General features: G+C 43.3%; 1 protein-coding gene across 1 annotated transcript in view; it reads right to left on the bottom strand.

Annotated features, from left to right (window-relative positions):
• The window catches only part of GALNT10 (polypeptide N-acetylgalactosaminyltransferase 10), a 230,771-nt gene that overhangs the window by 113,333 nt on the left and 98,632 nt on the right, over nucleotides 1–18,806 (bottom strand). Inside the window, exons 2-3 of the mRNA XM_001111603.5 lie at nucleotides 14,589–14,691; nucleotides 12,309–12,447 (exon numbers count right to left, since the gene is read on the bottom strand). Coding sequence (XP_001111603.1) covers nucleotides 12,309–12,447; nucleotides 14,589–14,691 — 242 coding nt within the window. The remainder of the gene's footprint in view (nucleotides 1–12,308; nucleotides 12,448–14,588; nucleotides 14,692–18,806) is intronic.

The following is an 18,806-nucleotide window of genomic DNA, read 5'->3' as shown; positions in this document are numbered from 1 at the left end:
TCAGAAAAAAATCCTGTCACTATTTCCATTTTTCACAACACAAATGGGATCATTTATTCAACTGCCTACTTGACACTGACATTTGGATGTGAAACAATGTTGCAAACTTGTCTGCAATCAAAATCGTGATTTTTCCCAAAACCTGCTCTTCCCAAAGTCATCTCCATTTCTGCAGATGGCAGCTCCATCTCCCCAGCTGCTCTGGCCAAAAACCTTGGCGTTATCCCCAGCTCCTCTCTTATTCTCATATCCACAATCTTGTAAGTAAATCCTGGCACCTCCATCTCCACCTTCCAAGTATGTCTAGAAATCAGCCATGGCTACTCCACTACTCCAATCGTGGACTGACTCTCTCTCACGCTCCCTTGCCTTGCTGTTAACATACTCCTAACAAGTCTCCCTGCTTCCACCCTTGGCTGCCTACAGTCTGTTCTTAAAACAGCAACCAAAGCGATCCTTTTAAGATGAAAATCAGATTATGTCACCCTCTGTTCAAAACCTTCCAGTGGTGTCCTGTCTTAGCCATTTTGGGAAAAGCTCCAGCCCCGCCACAACCCCTGACCACCACCCAGACACCTCTCCAGCCCTACTTCTCTTCACTCGCATCATCAGGCTCCAGCCACACTGGCCTCCACAAGCCAGGCACGGTGGCCTCTGGGCCTTTGCATTTGCTGTTTCCTCTGCCTGCAGGGCTCTTCCACCAGTTAACTGCCCTGCTAGGCCCCTCACCACTTCCTAGCTCTGTTGATATGCTATCTTATCAGAAAGCACTTCCCTGACCCCTGAAATAAAATCTACCCCATTCTTACTATTTTTTCTACCCTTTATCCTGTTAATCTTTTTTCCCCTACATCACTTATTGCTGTCGAAAAAATCAATCCATTTATTTGTTTGTTTATATTATGACTCTCCCACCCCTACCCCCAGTGGAATGTAAGCTGTAGGAGGGAAGGAGATTTTGACCATTTGCTCATTGCTGATTCCCTAGGACCTAGGCCATACAGTAAGCACACAAAATAGACACTCAATAAATATTTGCTGAATGAATAAATGGCTTTCAGAGACAGTTTTAAGTGACTAATAGGCTTGAAATCTCTTCAAGACAGGGACTATCTCTTGATCATTTTACCATAATAGGCCTGAGTAAGGGCTGGCCGCATTTCAGATGAGCTGTAGACTGGAGGTGGAAGGGCGGAAAGGAGCCCATAATAAACACACAGTTACCGTAGATAAAGTTCCTGATTTAGTTAGCTCTGGATACATCAGTTGGGTGGGCCATGCAAGGCAGGAGCCCAGGAGCACAGGCAGCAGCTCTGCCAACAGCTTCTCCTAGTTCTCAAGGTCTCCAACAGGGATGCACAGCTGGCGATGCCACCTGGGGCAGGAAAGCTCAATCCTTTTTACATCCCTGCCCTTTCTTGCCCCAGGCTTACATCACTATTCGAGAAGACTCCCTTTCTGCTATGGGAATATTTATGAACCTCAAGTTTTCGCTCCTCAAGCCAAACGCAGCATCACTAAGGCCATATTATCATGGGGGCAAGTGGGTGGTCCCTGAATAGGACCTCAGCTACCAGCTCTGCTAGGTCCAGGATGCTATTTCCTCATAGTCCACTCCCTCGTTCTGATTCCCCACCCTTTTATCAGGGTGTTTTGAATGCTGCAATGGTTGGCAAACCATGATAACAAATCCCTTTCCAACTGCACTCTACCCCACAGTCAATTATCTTTTATAAGATTTAAACAATAAGAAAAATAGCATATATTTACCCACATGGCTACTATTTGCAGTGATCTTTATTCTTTGTGAATAAATATCTCTATTTCTATCTGGTATCTTTTTTTGGGGGGGGAAGATATTTTCACTGGGTATAGAATTCTAAGTTGACAGGTTTTTTTCTTTTCATACTTTATTGTTATTATTTTTTCACTAAACATACAACCCTGCTCAGGGTGTACCTGTGTGACTTTGGTGCACCTCTTTATCCTTTGATCTTTTAGTTACTGACCTGAAAAAAGTGAATAATGATGACGATACCACCGGCCCAACCCATTCATGAGGGATATTGGTCTGTAATATTCTTTTCTTGTAATATCTTTGCCTGACTTTGGTATCAGGATAATGCTGGTTTTACGATGAGTTGGAAAGTACCCCATCCTCTTTAATTTTGGGGAAAAATTTGTATATAATTCTTTCTTTTTTTTTTTTTTTTCTTGAGAGAGAGTCTTGCTCTGTCACCCAGGCTGGAGTGCAGTAGTGTGATCTTGGCTCACTGCAAGCTCTGCCTCCTGGGTTCATGCCATTCTCCTGCCTCAGCCTCCCGAGTAGCTGGGACTACAGGTGCCCGCCACCATGCCCGGCTAATTTTTTGTGTTTTTAGTAGAGATGGGGTTTCACTGTGTTAACCAGGATGGTCTCAATCTCCTGACCTTGTGTTCTGCCCGCCTTGACCTCCACAAGTGCTGGGATTACAGGTGTGAGCCACCACGCCCAGCCAGAATTATTTCTTAAATTGTTGAAAGAATTCAACAGTGAACCCACCTGGGCCTGAAGTTTTCTTCATGGGAAGGTACTTAACTACACTGTCAATCTCTTTAATACATATAGGACTATTCAGGTTGATCGTTTCTCCTTAAGTGAGCTTTGGCAGTTTGTGTCTTTCAAAGAATCTGTAATTTCAGCTAAGTTGTTAGATGTTTAGGCACAAAGTTGTTCAGGATATTCCTTTATTATTCTCTTAACAGTTATAGAATCTATAGCTATGTCATCTCTCTCATTCCTGATACTGGTAATTTTTGTCTTCTTCTTCTCTTTTTCAAGCTGGTTAGATGTTAATTAATTTAATTGACCCTTTCAAAGAGCCAGATTTTGTTTTTCTTGATTTTCTGTTTCATTGATCTCTGCTTTGACCTTTTTCACGTCCTTTCTTCTGTTTACTGTGAATTAATTTGCTCTTCTTTTGCTAGTTTCTGAAAGTGGAAGTTGATGTCATCAATTTTAGACCATTCTTTTTTTCTAACATAGGCACTAATGCTACAAATTTCCCCTTATGTAGTGGTTTAGTGACATTCCACAAATTCTGATATATTGTGTTTTCATTATCATTCAGTTAATAATACTTTCTAATTTTGTTTTTTATTTCTTTTTTGACCCATCTGTTATTCATATGTAAGTAATATATTTTCTAATCTTTTGGAAAGTTTAAAAGGATTATTTTGTTATTGATTTCTAAATTTAATTCATTGTGGTTAGAGTGATACTTTGCATCACTTGAATCCTTTTAAATTTATGAGGACTTGTTTTCTGGCCCAAAATATAATCTATCTTGGTAAATGTTTCATATCCACTTGAAAAGAATGTGTATTCTGCTGTTATTGGTGGAGTATTCTATAAATGTCAATTAGGTCATATTGGTCGACAGTGCTGTGAGAGTCTACTATATCCTCGCTGACTTTCTGTCTATCTGTATTACCAATTGTTGAGAGAGAGGTGTTGAAATCTCATAATCTCATAATTGTGGCTTTTAAAAAAAATTTCTCCTTATAGTTTTGTTGTTGTTGTTGTTGTTGTCTTTTTTGAGATGAGTCTTGCTTTGTCGCCCAGGCTGGAGTACAGTGGCACAATCTCGGCTGATTGCAGCCTCTGCCTCCCAGGTTCCAGTGATTCTCCTGCCTCAGTTTCCTGGGTAGTTGGGATTACAGGCACGTGTCACCATGCCTGGCTAATTTTTGTATTTTCAGTAGAGACAGGGTTTCACCATGTTGGTCAGGTTGGTCTGGAACTGCTGACCTCAGATGATCCGCCCTCCTCGGCCTCCCAAAGTGCTGGGATTACAGGCGAGAGCCACTGTGCCCAGCCTCTCCTTATAGTTCTATCAGTTTTTGCTTCATGTATTTTGAAGCTTTCTTATCAAATACATAAACATTTAGGATTGCTATGTCTTCCTTATGAATTACCTCTTTATTATGAAATAACTTTCTTTATTCCTGGTAATATTCTTTGCTCTGAAATCTACTTTGACTGATATTAATATTGCCACTACAGCTTTCTTTTGACTGGTGTTAGCATGGCATATCTTTTCTTTTACATTTAACTTATTTGTATCTCTACATTTAAAGTGTGTTTCTTGCAGGCAGCATGTATTTGAATCTTGTTTTCTTATCCAATCTGACAATCTCCACCTTTTAACCAGAATAATTAGAGCATTTACATTTAACGTGATTATTGATATGGTTAGGTTAAAGTCCATCATTTTAGTATTTTCTATTTCTTCTTCTCTTTTTAGTTTTTACAGATGAGGTCTTGCTCTGTCACTAAGGCTGGAGTGCAGTAGCATGATCATAGTTTACTGCAGCCTCAAACTTCTGGGCTCAAGTGATTCTCCCACCTTAGCCTCCCAAGTAGCTGGGAATACAAATGTGCCACTATGCCTGGCTATTTTTTTTTTTTTTTCCAGAAATGGGGTCTTGCCCAGGTTGATCTTAAACTCCTAGGCTCAAGTGATCCTCCTGCCTCAGCCTCCTGAGTAGCTAGGATCACAGGTGCAAGCCACTGCACCCAGTTCTATTTCTCCTGTCTGATTTTGACTTCCTTCCTTGCTTTCTCTGCCATATTTTGGATTATTTTTTATGATTTCATTTTATCGCCTCTGTTGGCTTATTAGCTATAATTCTGTTTTGTTATTTTAGTGCTTGCTTTAGGGTTTATAATATATGTTTTTAACTCATCAGTTTACCTTTATACTTCACATGCACTATTGAGAGGTGAAGCCGGCTGGGCTTCTGGGTTGGGTGGGGACTTGGAGAACTTTTCTGTCTAGCTAAAGGATTGTAAACACACCAATCAGTACTCTGTGTCTAGCTAAAGGTTTGTAAACACACCAATCAGCACTCTGTAAAAACGCACCAATCAGCACTCTGTGTCTAGTTAAAGGTTTGTAAACACACCAATCAGCACTCTGTAAAATGGAACAATCAGCAGGACGTGGGTGGGGCCAAATAAGAGAATAAAAGCTGGGCACCCGAGCCAGCAGCAGCAACCCTCTTGGGTCCCCTTCCACGCTGTGGAAGCTTTGTTCTTTCGCTCTTCACAATAAATCTTGCTGCTGCTCCCTCTTTGGGCCCGCACTACCTTTATGAGCTGTAATACTCAAAGCAAAGGTCTGCAGCTTCACTCCTGAAGTCAGTGAGACCACGAACCCACCGGGAGGAACAAACAACTCCAGACACATCACCTTTAAGAGCTGTAACACTCACTGTGAAGGTCTGCAGCTTCACTCCTGAAGTCAGTGAGACCACGAACCCACTAGGAGGAATGAGCAAGTCTGGACGCGCCACCTTTAAGAGCCGTAACACTCACTGCGAAGGTCTGCGGCTTCACTCCTGAAGTCAGCAAGACCATGAACCCGCCAGAAGGAAGAAACTCCAGACACATCTGAACATCTGAAGGAACAAACTCCGGACACACCATCTTTAAGAACTCTAACACTCACTGCGAGGGTCTTGGCTTCATTCTTGAAGTCAGCGAGACCAAGAACCCACCAGAAGAAACCAATTCTTCCAGACACACTGTGAGAACCTTATGATAGCAGATTACCATTTCTCCCCTCCGGTCTTTATGTTGGCACACATTTTATTTTACATATGTTTTAAATCCAATAATGTTATTATTCTTGGTTACACAGCCAATCGTCTTTTAAAAGATTTAAACAATAAGACAAATAGCATATATTTACCCACAAAGCTATATTTCTAGTGATCTTCATATTTTGTAAATAAAGATCTCTATTTGTAGACAGTATCTTGTTTAAAAAAAGACATTTTCACCGGGTACAGAATTCTAAGTTGACAGAGTTTTCTCTTCCATACCTTATTTTTTTATTACTAACCATAGTTTACTGACATTTCCATACTTTAAAGATGTTGCTACACCATATTCTTCTTTGTAGTGTTTACAACAAGAATTCTCCTGTTATCTTTGTTCCTCTTGCTATAACAAGTTTTATTTCTCTGGCTGCTTTAACATTTTTTTCTTCATCACTGGTTTTTAGTAATTTGATTATAACATGCCTTGATGTCATTTTCTTTGTATTTCTTGAGCTTGTGTTTCACTCAGTTTCTTGGATGTGGCATTACAGTTGTTATCCAATTTGGAAGACTTTCAGCCATTACTTCCTTACACACACTCTAATTACATAAATACTAGAATTTTTAAAGTTGTCCCACAGGTAATTGAACCTCTTTTCAATTTTTAAAGTTCTTTTTCTGTGTTTTAGTTTGAGTAGTTTCTTTTGCTACAGCTTCAAGTTTATTAATCTTTTTTTTTTCCAGCAATATCTATGCCATTAATCCCATTCAGTGTATTTTTCATTTTAGACATGGTTGATTTCATTTCTAGAATTTTGATTTGGATCTTCTTATATCCTCCATATCTCTACCTAACTTTTTAAACGTATGAAATACAGTTACAATTAACTCCACTAATTCTACTCTCTTTGTCAGCTCTGGGTTGGTTTTGATTGAGTGATTATATTTGTCACTGTGGGTCATTTTTTTCTACTTTTTTGCATGCCTGGTAATCTTCGACTGGGTTTCACATTGCTTAGTACTGAATATTTATGTATTGATGTAAGTATTATCAAGCTTTGTTCTGGGTGCATTATATATTTGGAAACAGTTTGATCCTTTTTAGTAATAATTTATGATTTTTTTAGACTGGTCCAGAGCACCGTTTAGTCTAGGGCTGATTAGACGCCACTAAGACAAAACTGTTCTAAGTACTCTACCTGATTCCCCATAAGTTATGAATTAGGAGGTTTTCCAGTCCAGGTGGTGGGAAGAGGCACTATTCTTGGCCCTGAGGGAGCACTAGGCACTGTTTCTTATAGCATTTTAGGGTGATTCCTTTCCCAGCCTCAGATAGCTTCCTCATGGCATGTGCTGATCAACAATCCACTGAGTGTTTGAGAGGACTCTGTAGATCTCTGTAGGTCTCTCTTTGCACAGCTCTCCTCTCTCCAGTACTGTGTCCTCTGAACTCTAGCCTCCCTTATCTCCTTGGACTCTCAGCTCCACTTCCTCAACTCAGGAAGTCTTCTGGGCTCTATCTTGGTTCGCCCTCCCTGCACCATGGCCTGGAAATTCTCCCAAGGCAACAAGCTGGGGCAACTATAGGGCTCACCTCATTTGTTTCCTGTTTCTTAGAAATTATTGTTCTTTACTGCCTGATGTCCAGTATCTTAAAAACCAGTGTTTCATGTATTTTGCCTGGCCTTATTTTATTTTATTTTTTTGGTTGTTTTAGGCAGGAGGGCAAATTTATCTTACTTTATCTTGGCCCAAATGTGATTTTATACCCACGTGTATGTTCCAATCAGGACACTATTATATTATGACTACAATAAATGTGGTTGACTTAAACTTCCTGTGTTGGCAAGCTGTCATTTTTACAGGGTTTGTATTTAATACATGTTTGTCAAAGATAATAGGTGATAACTCCCTTCCTTCTTGCTTCTATTACACTTTGTAGCCTGTTAGGGATGTACAGGTGCTCAATAAAATACTGGCCTATTATAGTAATATGAGTTTATAAGTTCTTCTGAGGAAATTCAGTATATGTTATAAATTAACTGTGTTAATTTAACAAAAAGGAAGTGCAAAAAGGAACATGGAAGTAGGGATCTGGTAGACTTGGGCCTTTTATTGCAACACAGGTTTATTCATTAGTGAAGCTAAAACTACGGAATGGAGAAAGCAGGTCAGAATTGTGGATTGCTTTCATTCCCACTATGGATAATCTTTGCATGGGAGAAACTGACCACCTAACATGGGGTGTGCACAGGAAACTGCAGATTCCAGGCACTTTAGCAGTTGGGTCTCTGTTGTGCCATCAGCTTGGTGCTCTGGAGGGGCCTCCACGTTCAGTTGCCAAGCAGCCCAGCAGGGCTCCCAGGGAGTAGGGAAAGTGGGCCAGCCCACCAGCCAGCCACTGTTCATGCTCACTTGGCAGGAGGTGCAGAGGGCAGGCCCACTCAGAGCCAGCTGGCTGACTCCCATTTGCAGGACCAGTGAGTCTCGGCCAAACTGCCTTGCTTCCGTTCTCTGGCTACGCGGTCCCCAGTGCAGCTTCTGGTGGAAGCAAAGGCAGCTGGCACAAACAAACAGCCCCTCAATCCTGTTCTTGACACGCTGTTGCCAAAATTCAGTTTGAAGGAACAAAAGGCAAACATAAACCTCAGCTCCTGCTGGAGAAGTTGTTTAAGCTAAAAGAAACCGAAGGGAGTGAGCGGCTCAGCTGCTCTAATTTACTCACACATTTCTGCTGTCAAACTGCAGGAAAGATTCCCCTCCGGAAAAAAAGGAAACCTCTTCGAGACATCTGTCAACTCATTTCTGAAAAGTCAGCTTCCACACTTGGTGACTCTAAAAAAGGGAGGTGTCAGGAGCGCTGGCAGTAGTGACATCTTTTGCAGTTAGTAGCTTGGATGCTGGCTGGCTGGCTGGGTGGGTGGGCTGGTGATAGAGGTGCCTGAGACCTCCTTAGCTCCACTCCCGCCCACCTGGAACAGGAATTGCACAGCTTATTGATGCCAGGGGCCCATCCGCCAGGCTGGGGGAGCCTATGGACACTTCTCAGAGCAATGCTCATAATCCATAAAATGTACCAGATTTTAGAGAAAACCAATTAGACTGAAATATAGTTATCAAAATTTATTCAAAGCCAAGTGTGATGAGGTTTTGCCTGTAATCTCAGCTCCTCAGGAGGCTGAGGCAAGGGGATCGCTTGAGCCCAGGAGTTCAAGACCAGCCTAGGCAACATAGCAAGACCCTGTTTCAAAAAAAAAAAAAAGAGAAGAAACAAGATCTAGTGGTAAAAGAAATGATAAATGATTGAGGTGATGGATTTCCCAATTACCTTGATTTGATCATTACATATTGTGCGCTCATATCAAAGCATCACATGTATCTCATAAATATATACAATCATTATATAGCAATAATTAAAAATAAAAAGTAAATATCTAGGAAAAAAAAAAAAGATCAGTGGTAGTTCTAAAAACTACCTCCATTTCCAAGTAGTGATGAGTGTCCATGGGATTCAAGAGGTCTGTAAGTGATGTGAAAGCAAGTGCTTTCCTGGGGGGATATCACGGGGCTTTGTGGATTACATTCGCAACTGAAGGGAACACCAAATTGCAGATAAAGCTTAATTAAAAAAAAAAATTCAACGTTTTTCTCATCCAACTTTACAGACTCCCCTGAATTCTATTGAGGGACACATCTGTGGATCCCAGGACTCTGCGATGAAGAAAAGGTTTCTTTTTCTGGACTGCAGGAAAGAGCACTACAATGGGAGACAAAGGGGCTAGGTCCTCATCCTGGCTCCACTTCCTAAGTCCTAAGCCAGAGAACATGTGCTCTCTGGCCTGGTGGCCTCTAGGGCCAGGCCACTGTCTCTACCCACAGTGCTCTTGCTCACCCTCATGCCCTGGCCAGTCCTAGTTGTTCCTTTCAGAGGCTGTAGATAGCACCCCTTCAGAAGGCCTTCCTAGCTTTCAAAGGCCAGGCACAGGGTCAGGGTATCCTCTGTGGTCCCAAAGCACCCTGTGCCCAACCCTATTACTGATCTTCTCAACTATGGTGTAATGCCCAGCTCATGTCATCCGTCCCAACCCCTTGCACAAGAGTGGGAGTTCCTTTGAGGCAACACTAATGATTCATTTATCTTTGTGATCCTAGTGTCAAGCACAGGGCTTGGCACATAGAAGACCTACATATTTACTATGAGTAGATGAAAGAATGGAAGAAAGCTGTGACCACACCCAGCCTGTCTCTCTCTCTCACTGCAGAAATATTCATTTCACACCAGTGATTCTCAACCTTCATTATATATGAGAATTGCTTTTGGAGATCTTAGAAAATACTGAGATCCAGGTAACAACCTCAGAGATTCAGATTTCAGTGGTCTGGGGTAGGGTCCTAGCCTTTGTATTTTAAAAAACCATCCAGGTGCAGCCAGGGTTGAGAACCCACAGTACCGCAAGAACAGCAGCTGTGGTGAGAGAACAATGAATGAACTCACCAGGTGAACTTCTTTCCTAGATTCAGAAAGAGGAAATCAGTGCAGAACTCAGAACTCCGCAAGGAGCTAAATACATACATTGAGTTTCTGACCCTCAGAGTCAGGTTACAGTTCCAAATCCAGTAACACCTGTGATAGCTGAACTACAAACAGTCTAGACTTACATCAAAAAATCTGGGGCTTGGCCAGGCACGGTGGCTCACACCTGTAATCCTGACACTTTGGGAGGCTGAAGCAGGAAGATCACTTGAGTCCGGGAGTTCAAAACCAGGCTAGGCAGCATAATGAGATCCCATCTCTACCAAAAATACAAAAAATTCGCCAGCAGTGGTGGCACACACCTGTGGTCCCAGCTACATGGGAGGCTGAGGTGGGAGGATTGCTTGAGCTCTGGAGACAGAGGTTGCAGTGAGCCGAGATCGCACCACTGCACTCCAGCCTGTGTGACAGAGCAAGACCCTGTCTTGAAAAAAAGAAAAAAATCTGGGGTTTGACAGTGAAAACCATGAAACAAATGGCAAACCCCAAGGGAAAGTATACTGAGGCCCCTGCTCTGCTCCCTTGCTGTAAGGCATCTTTGGGAAAAGGGCCCAATCCTAGGTGACAGCACATCTTTTACATCTACAAAGTAGAGATGATCATAGTAATGCCAATCTCAAAGTACTGTTGTAGGAACTAAAGGAGGTTATGGGGATGAAGGCGTTTTGTAAGCTGCCAAACATGTTACCAAGATGAAGTCTTTAGCACGGCATTCTACTGATTGAGTTCTTATAGCTGGAAAGATCTTTATGGTTCAGTGATTAAAACCATAGATTCTAGAGCCAGACTCCCTGGGTTCAAATTCTGGCTCCATCTCTTTTCAGCTATGTTATCCTATGCAAATTACTTAATCTTTTTGTGCCTCAATTCCTCATCTGTGAAATGGTTATAATAACAGTACCTACCTCACAGGGATTTTAGAAGATTTGACTGAGTTAATATACTTCAAATACCTGAAACAGTGGTTCTCAAATGCAAGCATGCATCAGAATCTCCTGGAGGCCTTGTTAAAACACTGATTGCTGGACCCTTCCCCATAGCTTTGATTCGGTAAATCTGGGCTGGTGTCCAAGAATCTGCAGGTCTACCAAATTCCTAGGTGATGCTGATGTTGCTGGTCTGGGAACCACACTTTGAGAACCACTGGCTTAGAAAAATGCCTGGCATATAGTGAGCAACAAATAAATGTTAGCTTTTATTATCTTTTCCTGGGCTCTATTTTCTCAGTACCTGAGCAAAACTTATGCTCCAGTGCTACTCAGTACTGCCTTCATGTGGAAGCAATTCTGAAATCTACTTGCAGTGATTCTCAAAGTGTGGTCCCAAGATAAGGAGCAGCAGAATCCCCAGGGAGCCTGTTTGAAACACAAGTTCTTGGGCCCCCATCCAGACCTACTAATCAACAGCTTTGAGGCTCAATATCCTGTGTCCTAACAACCCTCCAAGTGATTCTAATGTACCTCAAGTTTAAGAACGGCTCTACCAGAAAATCACCATCATCACAATGACCCTTATTGAAAATGTACGGGGGGGCAGGATAGCTTAAGGTCCAGGGTATAGTTTTTGATTGAACTGGAGTCTAAGGCCTGGCTCAGCCTGTTAATCACCTTATGGCCTTAAGTGAGTTATGACCCTCCTTTAAGCCCCAGTTTTCTCACTGTAAAATCGGGATCATTACAGGACCTACCCGACAGGACCAACCTGAGATGATACAAATAAAGTGTTTGGCACACACTCTGGTTCAAAGAATGTTAGCTGCCACTGTTATCAGCTTTATAATCATTCTGATACGTCTGCTCTCAATGTGATTAGAGATGGTTTATAACAAAGACAGAAACATAAGAAAGATTTTTTTTAAAAGAAATAAAAACATCCCATAGAAAATGAAGAGAATGAAAGTTAAAAACTTCATGACAACTTGTCCTCTACATTGGGGTCTGAACTTCCCTTCAGCCCAGAGTGAAAGGGGAAATGCAGAGGCTTCCTGAAAAGAGGAAGGAGGCTGGCTCTTCTGAAGAGACGGTATTATTCCTTACCCCTCAACACCACGAACCTTTGCACAAATGCCTGTGTAAGAGGAGGGAGCCTCTGTCAGCAGGGCTCCATGTACCTGCTTCTTTAATTCATTCTCAACAAGAGCCAGCGGCAACATCCTTAGATCTCAGAATTTGAGAGATGTTACACTCACTTTGGGTGCCGGATATCTGGGAGAGAGCGATTCAAGGAGATTTTGTCACTGACGTAGATGTTAAATCCATTTTCTCGGTACGCCTGATCCACTCTCTCAGCATCGGTCATGGGGTAAGGTCTTCCTTGTTCTCCATTTCCTAGAAGCAAAGAGCAAATTCGATGTTGCCAATGATATATGGGGGTACTGTATATGGAGTGGGGAAAAAGGATGAAAAGTATGATTAAACCACCAACATAAAACTTGACTTGGATGTACAGCATAGCTCAGATTTTGCAGTGGGAAGTACAAAGAGTAAGAGGGGAACAAGCATTTATTCAGCCACTTTGCACATCTTGTTCTCATGTAATCACAGTGGCTCTGCGGGGTGGACATGAGACCTTTCATTCCATAGAAAGATAATCTGAGACTCAGAAAGGTTATCAAATCAGGAGTATGGATTCCAAAGCCCATGTTCCCCCACTCCGTCAGGAGCTCCAAAGACCCGTGCCCTCGAAGACCAGTCACTGGACAGCTAGGCCCACCATTTGTGAGTGGATCAACCTTGGGCCAAGTCCCACCAGCTTTCAGAGCTAAAGCTTCCTCCTCTGATAACCACAGTAGACTTGGAAGAGTCAAATGAGAGTTGCCTATTCGAAAGTTTTTTGTAAACTATAAAACACCTCATAAACACGAGGAAAGATGATTACTGTAGGTAAGGCAAACTTTATAAGTAAATCAAAATTGCCATAAATGATAAAAGATGCTTTGATTTTATTTTTGTTTTTAGGCCAGCAAACAAATTAAGATCTGCCTACTCTAAACCAGGAGTGCCTGAAAAGTGTTGCTTTGAGTCATGGATTTGGGTGGGTTAAAGTGCTAGCTTTCCTCTCTCTGCACAACCCATCTGGAGGAGTCTGATACTCCGGGAAATTTTTCTCTAGGTTCCCAGAGTGCATATGGTAAGAGGGAATGTCCACATCAACCCCTGCAATAGTAGCTTAAGAATCTGTCATTGACGGCTGGACGCGGTGGCTCACGCCTGTAATCCCAGCACTCTGGGAGGTTGAGGCAGGCGGATCACAAGGTCAGGAGATCAAGACCATCCTGGCTAACACGGTGAAACCCTGTCTCTACTAAAAATACAAAAAAAGTTAGCTGGGCGTGGTGGTAGGTGCCTGTAGTCCCAGCTACTCGGGAGGCTAAGGCAGGAGAATGGCATGAACCCAGGAGGCAGAGCTTTCAGTGAGCCGAGGTTACGCCACTGCACTCCAGCCTGGGTGACAGAGCAAGACTCTGTCTCAAAAAAAAAAAAGATCTGTCATTGGTGAGGATCTTGAAGAAATGGCAATACAACCAGCTGGTTAAAAATCATCTTGCCTTCTAGAGCTTGTGGTTTGAGCAACACCTATTTACTCTGCAAAGTAACATCCTGAGGTTGTCAAAGCAGGAAGCATGAGTCCCACGGACAGATGGAAAAACTGAGGCTCTGGGAGTATGGACTTTAACTGCTGATTAGATGGCTGTAAGTGGCATCAGAGCTGCTCTCCTGACTCCTTAGTCTAGGCTCCCTAGAGTTGATTCTCCATATAATTTCTGTACCACCTTACCCCAACCCTTCCCAACTCGCCAGTGTAAACAGAACTGCTCCCAAGACTAATTAGCCACAGAAAACTTTAGCTGAAGCCCTCTAAGTTGACTCAGTCTCATGGCTGCAGTGTCAGGTAGGAATCAACTCTGCCCTCCCTCCAGACCTGGGTTCAAATTCCAAGTCTGCCTCTTTCTTTCTGTGCAACAGTGGGCAGATTACCACCCCTCTTAAGAGCCACAGGCCCCTTCTTATTAAATGGGCCATAAAGGTTGATCCGAGGTTTCACAGAAGAAATTTCCAAGTACAGAGCATGGATCTTCCTCACAACAGGTGTTCAATAAATGTTGGCTCTTGTTATTATTGCTCCTTGTTTTAGTTGTAATCCCATAAGGGAGAGACATTTCTATCCTATGAAAATAAAATACAAAATATCCTATACGAGGGAGACATTTTCTATCACCCAATAAAGGTGGCAGGCAAATTCTTGCAGGCAGCGGATCTGGTGATGGGAGTGGAAAAAGGGGTCAGCTAACCAGTGAAGAGGGGCATCTGGGAATCAGGGAAAGGGATGGTGGCTGACGGGGAGGGAGCCAACAGGAGGTCCAGATACCCCTACTAAACATACACAGGAACACACACACACACACACGTAAGCATACGTGCATATGCCCTTCACAGTGCCCACCCATGGCCAATCCTGCCCTCCATACCTACGCGCTGAGCGTCCCTCCGGATGGCCTCTTTGTCATGCCAGTCCTTCAGCTTCTGTCCATCTCCCAAGAAAAACGTCTTCTTTTGTCGACTGTGTGAGCCCTTAAAAAAAGACAAAAACTATGAAAAATAGAAAAGGGCAAATAAGTTCAGCAACACAGGCCCAGGAGTTACACTGCCTAAGCGAGCTTTTTATTGACCAAATGCCTGTCATCTTGTGTTCCTTTATCCACTCCCTCAGCATACCTTTGTTAGTGGCTTGCCATGTGCCAGCCAGGTGTGCAAAGGTCAGCAAGATGACAGGAACGCGGTGTCTACCTTTCGGGAACTCACAAATTGGTGGTGGAGAAAAAAGATGATCGCATTCTTTCCGCCCATGGGAGAAAGTGCGCAGTGTGGTGACACCCAACAGAAATATAACATGAGCCACATGTGTAACTTGAAATTTTCCAGTATCCACATTTAAAAAAGGAGGTGAAGTTGTTTTAATAATGTACTCTACCTAAAATATTACCACTCCAACATGCAATCAATGTAGTACACTGATTAAGGTATTTTACATTTTTTGGTGGGGCGGTGAGGGGTGGGAGACAAGGTCTCACTCTGTTGGCCAAGCTAGAGTGCAGTAGCACCATGACGGCTCACTGCAGCCTCAAACTCCTGGGCTCAAACGATTCTCCATCCTCAACCTCCTGAGTAGCTGGGACTACAGGTACGTGCTACCATACCAGTTAATTACTTTTTGTAGCGATGGGGTCACCCTATGTTACCCCAGGCTGTTCTTGAACTCCTGGGCTCAAGCTGTCCTCCCACCTCAGCCTCCCAAAGTGCTGGGATTACAGGCATGAGCCACAATGTCTGACCTACATTCTTTTTCTTTGTACTGCCTTTGAAATCCAGTGTGTATTTTACACTTGTGGTCATCCCGATTCAGACTCATTTCAAGTGCTCAACAGTTTCATGTGGCTAATCGCTACATATTGGATAGGGGAGGGGCTCAGAGAATGCACTACATGAGTTCAGTTCCACTGGGGAGAAATGGAGAATGTTTCATGGAGTTGAGTGCATTTGGGCTGGGTCTCAGACAGGTCGACAGGAGAGGCAGGCAAGACAAACATCCTGGGCACTGACTTGTGACGTTTGGGTGGAGAACGGCAAAGCTGTGTGTGGCCCAAGGAGAAGGAGTGCTGTAAGCAAGAGTAGAAGGTAGGTCTTGGTCATCTCTGTGGTCCTGAGGGCCCAGCCCCAAAGAGAATAAATGTGTGGCGAATGGGTGTGGACTGTATGAAGAAGCAATTGAATGGCTAAAAGGAGAAGAAAAAAAAAAAATATATATATATATGTATATATACATGCATATATATATAGCAGCCCCAAGAGAGCAGCCCCCAAGGCCTGGGCTCTGACAGCATTTATCATTTACCTGGGGAGGTGAGCCCATCCTCATGGGCTCAATACTTCCCATTAGGAAGTAGTTTCCCTAATTAAAGGAGGCTGCATTCCAGTGACTGGGGTCAGCAGAAGGAACCTGATACTTTCTCAAGCCAACAGCGAAGTCAAAGGCCTCCAGGCCCAGAGCCTTCCCCAGGTAATGCTGCACCACACGGCTACTTACATATATTCCATGTTCATGTAAATACTTTCTGAATCACCATGCCCATTACAAATCTTGCAGACTTGTTCTTGCCACTGTGGCAGGCAGAATCCAATAGTCCTCTTTCCGATATAATTAACTTCAAAGGCCCTGATGTGTGGTGTGCTGGACATTAGTGCTAACAAGAAGCCCCCTGAATAAAATCATCCCTGCGCTTGTTTATTAAGCCTCTGGTTGATCCTTGTGTTAGCAGGCTTTCCACAATGGCTCAACATCTTTATAACAGCTCTAGTAATAATAACAATCCTTTGTATTCTCTCTCCTATAGACCTCTCTGAATTGCAAGAAGATAATTCTGAAACTTGGTGTGTCAGATGTCTTGGTTAGAGAAGGGAAAAAAAAACTACAAAAACTAAGGCCACATGCTTTCAACAGTTCTCAGGGTTCTTAGAAATCACAGAAGCTGAGCTGGAAAGTCCTTATGGAACCATTGAATCAGTTCAGGATACAGTTCCACAGGAGGGGCCCCCGGCACTGCCTTGGGAAGAGGAAGGCTGAGAGTAGGGGCTTGCTCTGCCCGCTCTTCAATCAGAGCAACAACACATCTGTTTTATGTACTGGGGTTCCATGTGGGATTTTATTTGAAGACAGTTCTTCTGCTAAAAATAAATAGATACCAAATTTCCTACACAAGTAAACAAATATACTTGGAAGCTGAGCTAGGACTACTTCTCCATACCACAGACAGAGAAACCAAGCCTTGGGGTAGGCCAGGAACCTGCCCAAGGTAATATTCTGCTTCTGTGATGTCAGGGTTGATCAGTTAGGGGCTAGTTAGCTCTCCTTTCTCCAGCCCTCCCTCCCAATCTCTTTTTCCTCTGCTGCTGCCCACAGATTGGAAACTTCGGTTGATTACTTTAGCCCACTGGTAGGACTAGAGGCTCTGCAAACTGAGGCTCCCTTAATGGAAGGCACAAAACTAAAGCCATGGTGCTCAAAAGGTTGTATCTGAAGGGGACAGGATGGGCACCACCTGGGAACTTGCCAGAAATGCAAATTCCCAGGGTCCTACCCTAGACCTCTAGAAGCAGAAGCTCTGGGGGTGGGGCCCAGCAATCCATGTTTTAGCAAGTCCTTGAAGAGATTCTGATACACACTGAGGTTTGAGAACCACTGGTCTACAACGAAGCAGACGATAATCCTACCTGATCTGTGTTGGTCACATCAAGTTGAGCAGATAATTATCATAGAAGGCTGCAAAACCCTGAGGCCTATGGGCCAAATGTGGTCACTAGCAAACAACCTGGTGGCTTTCAAGGTGCTTTTTGTTTTGGTTTGGTTTTCTTAATTCTAGTGTGAAAACAGGGAGATTTCATATTGTTTTATCAAGATTTTTGGCTTCTCCTGAAAACCTAAAAGACATGCCAGTACTGGGCTGACTTCCTTCAGCTCATCAGCTGGGCTGTGTGGATGGGGAACGTCTCCCCAGTTTGCCACAGTCCCTACCATTCCTTATCGCATTTCACCTGCCTCCCATCTCTCATTTTTGTTACCTGCCTGGCCCTGATGAGCTTGAAACATGCTGGGATATTCAGGAATGTATCCTGGTTGGGGAAGATTAGAAACTATGAGGACTAGGAGATAAGAAGTCCTGGAGGACATGGGAGATGTTATTTTGTTCTATGAAGTCCTAAGACTACACTGACGACCAATGGTAGACGTTACTGAATGACTGAGGGGACTCAGACAGAGAAGAAATTCCAAAAGTTGGGTTGCTGCTAGGATGAAACAAGACCATTTGGAAGAAGATATTAGAAGTGGCCAGGAATAGAAAGACCGAGTGTCCATCAGGATGTGAAGGAGAAGAATCAAGTGCAGGGTTGGGACTAGTGCTTCTCAAATTTTAATGTGCAGGAGAATCATGTGGGGATCTTGCTAATACTGATTCTGGTACAGTAGGTCTGGGGTGGGGCCTGAGAGTCTGCATTTCTAACAAGAACCCGGGTGATGCTGACGCTGCTGGGCCACAAAAGACACTTTGAGTAGCAAGGGTTAGACAACTTTAAAGGGCACTTCAAGAGTCTAAGATTGCATGAAGGGTACTATTTCCTCTACAAGCCTGTGAATGTCTTCCAGTGCCACTGGGAATGGGGTATGGGGATAAATCTCACTGTTTTGACCTCAAAGAAGTAAACCCCTAGAATCTTGTTCTCAAAACAAAACACTGGATTGCTGACCTGATGGTATTGAGAACTAAGGCTCCAAAATCCTGGGAGTTTCATACCTAACTCCACTGCCTTTGCCTTATGATGCACACTGTTCCCTCTATCCCTCCCTCCCAGGGTCTGCAGAGATGAACTATGCTGTTTTAGGTCTCATTGGTCCTTATATCTTCCCTAAACCAGGAAGACTTTGGAGCCTGCTGACACAAGGAGTTCTACATGTCTAAGCACGCAGCTGCTAGAGTCCTCAGCCATCTGAGCTAGGTAGCTGCTCAGAGACAATTAGTCTACCTCCGCTCATCTTACAGATAAAGGAACTGAAGTCCAAACAAGCCAAGCTACCCAACCAAGGCCTCACAGCAGGCAAGAGAATAAAAACCATGTCCTTTGACTCCCAGGCT

This window comes from Macaca mulatta, chromosome 6, assembly GCF_049350105.2.
Source record: "Macaca mulatta isolate MMU2019108-1 chromosome 6, T2T-MMU8v2.0, whole genome shotgun sequence".
Taxonomy (NCBI): domain Eukaryota; kingdom Metazoa; phylum Chordata; class Mammalia; order Primates; family Cercopithecidae; genus Macaca; species Macaca mulatta.
The sequence above is the reverse complement of the archived record's forward strand: the minus strand, read 5'-3'. Positions and strand labels throughout refer to the sequence as shown.